The 4,162-nt window shown below is 39.6% G+C and overlaps 1 protein-coding gene across 3 annotated transcripts in view; it reads left to right on the top strand.

Moving 5' to 3' along the window:
• Positions 1 to 4,162, top strand: part of LOC103069787 (BDNF/NT-3 growth factors receptor) — a 221,936-nt gene that overhangs the window by 154,466 nt on the left and 63,308 nt on the right. The window contains exon 13 of one of the 3 annotated variants that reach the window (XM_007467429.1): positions 2,007 to 2,730. The exons of the other annotated variants lie outside the window; for them this stretch is intronic. Coding sequence (XP_007467491.1) covers positions 2,007 to 2,044 — 38 coding nt within the window. The 3' untranslated portion in view covers positions 2,045 to 2,730. Of the gene's footprint in view, positions 1 to 2,006; positions 2,731 to 4,162 lie in introns of those variants that run through there. 3 annotated transcript variants of the gene reach the window in all.

Raw genomic sequence — 4,162 nt, 5'->3', positions numbered from 1 at the left:
GAAGAGCGGCCTGGCTCCGATTAGACACTCTGACATCGGGACACTTTTCAAGTTCTTGTACCGTAAACCCAGTGGAAATAAGATTTTCGTTAGCAGTTTAATCTGTTCTGTTATTTTCATCAAATAAACCCTTCAAAATTGCATGTACAGAGAAACTGGTATATTGAATCAACAAATCATTTCGTTTGGGGGTGATGTCTTCTATTTGTATCACCAAGTGTTTCCTGTTTTGGCAAACTTGGCATCCTCAAATTAATCCACTTGTTTCAGTGGGAAGGAATTTGAGATCCACCCTCTTAAAACCTGAAAGGGTAGCTAAGGTGTTTGGTTAGTTCATTTGGTATGCTCGAGCTACGTGCCCACTGTGTACTTCCTAAATTCTCAATGCTTTGTGGGAGATTAAATCCATAAACGATGTTTGGCCTCTGTCCCCAGTTATTTTCCTGAGACTTGGAGGGGCGGGAGAGAGAAATGCCATGGAAATTAAGCTCCGTGGATTCTTTTAGTGTTGTAGTAAATGATGGTACAGATTAGTGATGGTAATGACAGCTCTGGAGGCAGATGACACCAGCACTTGGCAGACCAAACACCAGGTTGAGGAAGATCGAGAGTCTGGAGGGTAGGGTTTAGAAGCATCTTCCAAAGCTGAACTTTAAAACATCTTGGAAGCATCTTGGGGGTCTCTACTATGATGTCATCTATTTTGTCACTTAGGAATCTGATGAAGATTCATGCACATTACCCACAGAATTCTATGTGATAGACCCTTCCCTGTTCCTGCTGGGTTTTCATAGGCAAGCTCACAGAGAGTTTGTCCCTCCACATGAGGTCATGGCAGGGTAGCTGTAGCATCAGTGCGCCTGGGTCAGAACCTGAGCTCCGTCACACAATAGCTATCTGACCTTGAGCCAGCTGCTTCACTCTCTGGGCCTCAGTTTTCTCACCAGTAAAGAGAGTGCAATAATAGAACCTATCTCCTAGGGTTATAGTGACATTAAAAGGGCTGATTTGGCAAAGAGCTTAGAAGACAGCCCCACAGAAAGTAGATTAGCTGTTACCTATTGTGTAAGTTATTTCCTCATCTTTCTCCGTCTGTGGCCAATGAAGTATTTGAAGTCAAGGAATCCATTTTCTTTATTTTTGCATCATGCATTACAGTGTCTGCTATTTGGTCAGTTCTCAGTAAATGTTTGTAGAATGAATTGATGTTAAGTATTATATATGTTTTATATATTATATGTATTAGATACTATATGTCTTATATTGTGTAAGTAATGTATATACATACAATATACTTCATGTTGTATACCATATGCTATGTAATAGATTATATATATGTAATAGATTTTATATATATATATATATATATATATAAAACCTATACGTAATAGATTATATATATGTGCCATAGGTACGGTATGGTACTTAAATATAGGCGGTTAATTATTTAATAGTAGGATTTCTGAAAAAGAATCTCAATCTTCGTGTGGGCTCAATATTGTACTGGTTAAAGCCAGCTAGTTCTCTGATATGGCTGAGTAATTGATCAGTTACTTTAGAAATAACTTGGTTTTATAGGCGGGAAAAGAAAATGAGAATTTGGGTAGATATTTGTTGTTGAATTTTATTTTTTTCCCTATATATAAAAATTATTCAGGAGTCATGTTGTGCACAGATTTCTCCTCCTTAAATTAAGATGTTAACATCTGATACAGTTGTGGGTGGAACCGTGTGCAGAAATCCTTTGCATTCCTTTCCTGTGTTTCACGTGCCACGTAAAATCGGTTTTAAGTTTAAAACTAAGTTGCTCGGTAATGAGACTCCCATTTTCTCCTGATTTCTGTTTTGTAATTATATTGTATTTATGTTTTCAAGCATATTCCATGTTGTGTCTTAATTTTGATTTTTATTTATTACGTTCTTTTAATAGTGACTGTACTTGCATGTTAATTTCCATTGATTTTTCTTTTGAGCATGACTTATGTTTTATTTTGTGTTTCTTTTAGGTTTTGTTTTGTTTCATAAGATCCCACTGGATGGGTAGCTGAAATAAAGGAAAAGACAGAGAAGGGGGCTGTGGTGCTTGTTGGTTGATGCTGCCTTGTAAGCTGGACTCTGGGGGCTGGCATTGGCTTCTCCCGGGAAGTGCCACTGATCTGGGGTTTTCTGGTAGATGTGGGTGGTGTTTGCAGGAGATACTGCACGAAGCCTGCAGGTGCTGTGAGCTGTGAATGGGGGACACCAATGCAGAGACAGCTCACAGGCAGCTAAGAAAGTCAAGATAACATCTTAAATTAATGCTTCTCTTTTGTTCTTACAATCGTGCAAATACAAAATGGAAATGAAATGCCATTGGATTGTGCTTCTCTTTGGAAAGGTGTGCTGTTTGACCATATTGGAAATGTATTGATTTTCAATGTTTCTGTTTATTAAAGGTGAACTGCAAAGTTTAAAAAAATCTAAATTTAGCGACAGGTGTAAGTACACACTAAACAGTCTAATCTCCATTTAACATGAATTTTAGCATTGTTTTCTGCTGTTGTTTAATCAGTACTGAATTCAAAAAGTTTCACTTTTCCACCTAGAATGCAGTGACTAAAAGAGTTAAGGGCATATCCACCATCGCTGTGGGGACTCGGGGGTATCCCTGAGAGGTTCTTTCCTTCACTGGTCATGAAGGTCCCGAGCCATGCAGTCAACAGTAACGATTTCCTTAAAGTTTATCCCCAGGCCAAAAAAAAAAAAAAAAGAGAAAGCTATTTGGTCAGGGGCTGTGGATTTCAGTTAGTCATAGTCAGTTCCAGAAAAAGAGTGAAATATATGCATATGGTGCATATGTCCTTTTATTTGACCTCTGTGATCCACCTGCTTTTTAGAAGTTTGCCGAGTAAGAAGGCCGCAGCATCTCATGCTGTTCCCATGACAGAAGTGCAGCTTTTCTACTCTGAAAAGGCCTGTGAGCAGAATGGCTGGCCTGCTGTGAGCAGGAGACTATATTCTAAGAAGCCTAGTCCCCCTACAACGTACTACACTCTGCTGGGTTTTCCTGGGCTGGACGGTTCTTCCTGACCCCAGCAGCACAGAGGTGGCAGGTCGCTAATGAATATGTGCTTTATAATGTCCAGCTTCAATGCTGCAAGGGCAGCCTTAGAGCTACAGAATCCTGCATCTCTGACTTAGTCTTATGTGGACAACTGTCTCACGCACTTGGCCTTCACGGTGGCCTTTGTACGCTTTGCTTAGTGTGCAGCAGGCGGGATCCCTGTCCTGAAGTAAGGTTTGGCTGCCCCTGCCCCGCTTCACACCTTTCTTGTTAGGGGAACTTCAGAGCCAGGCCTGGAGCATTTTGTTTGAAAACACAATTGGCTCTGACTGTTAGTGTCTGCATATAGATGCCATGGCTGAACTGGAAACTTACTGACGTTTTTAAAAAGCCTTTTTTGGAGGGGAGATGGTTACTCAAGTTTTGCAGTTCAGCTTTAAGGTTTTATAGTTTTTTAACTAGTCCAACATGTTTGGAAACATTGTTTTGAATCCTGTGTAACCAAGGCATTAATCTCAATAAACCAGGATCCATTTAGGCACTGCTTGATATAAAAAGGTTATGCGTGATGAATATTTTATACTCTATCTTTTACATTAGCCACTAAGTATGTTATTGCTTGATGCAGACATTTCACGGAGTCCTATGGATTACAGCATTTGACTTGGCTATTCTATACCCACTCCTGAAAGAAGGGCGGTTTCTCCAAAGCATAAACAGGCTGCTGTTCTCAGAAGTTATCTTTCCAAAAAGATATTTGAGTGTGAGGGCAGCTGACCCTGCGTATGGGGAGGTCTCAATATTCTCTGAATTCCCATTTTCTTGCTCACTGTTGAATGACTGTTCCTGTCACTACTTAGATTTTGATCTTTCCCAAAAGTGTTGATTTACAAAAAGGCCAGCTAATTGTAGAAATCCTGCCCCCTGAAAGAAAAATGAAATTCAAACTGAGAGCCAAGCAGAGGCTGTCAGGACGGCAAGGGTTCTTAAATATCGGCCATTTGGTACAATTTTTTTTTAAAGCTTTTATGTTATTCCATGGAGCTATAAAAAGGCAGTGAACTGTTTAAGGACTATTTTAGAAGTATCCCAGACCCTAAAAAAAAAAAAAAAAAAAAA

This window comes from Lipotes vexillifer, unplaced genomic scaffold (genome assembly GCF_000442215.2).
Source record: "Lipotes vexillifer unplaced genomic scaffold, Lipotes_vexillifer_v1.1 scaffold917, whole genome shotgun sequence".
NCBI lineage: Eukaryota > Metazoa > Chordata > Mammalia > Artiodactyla > Lipotidae > Lipotes > Lipotes vexillifer.
This window is presented reverse-complemented; position numbering and strand designations above follow the sequence as displayed.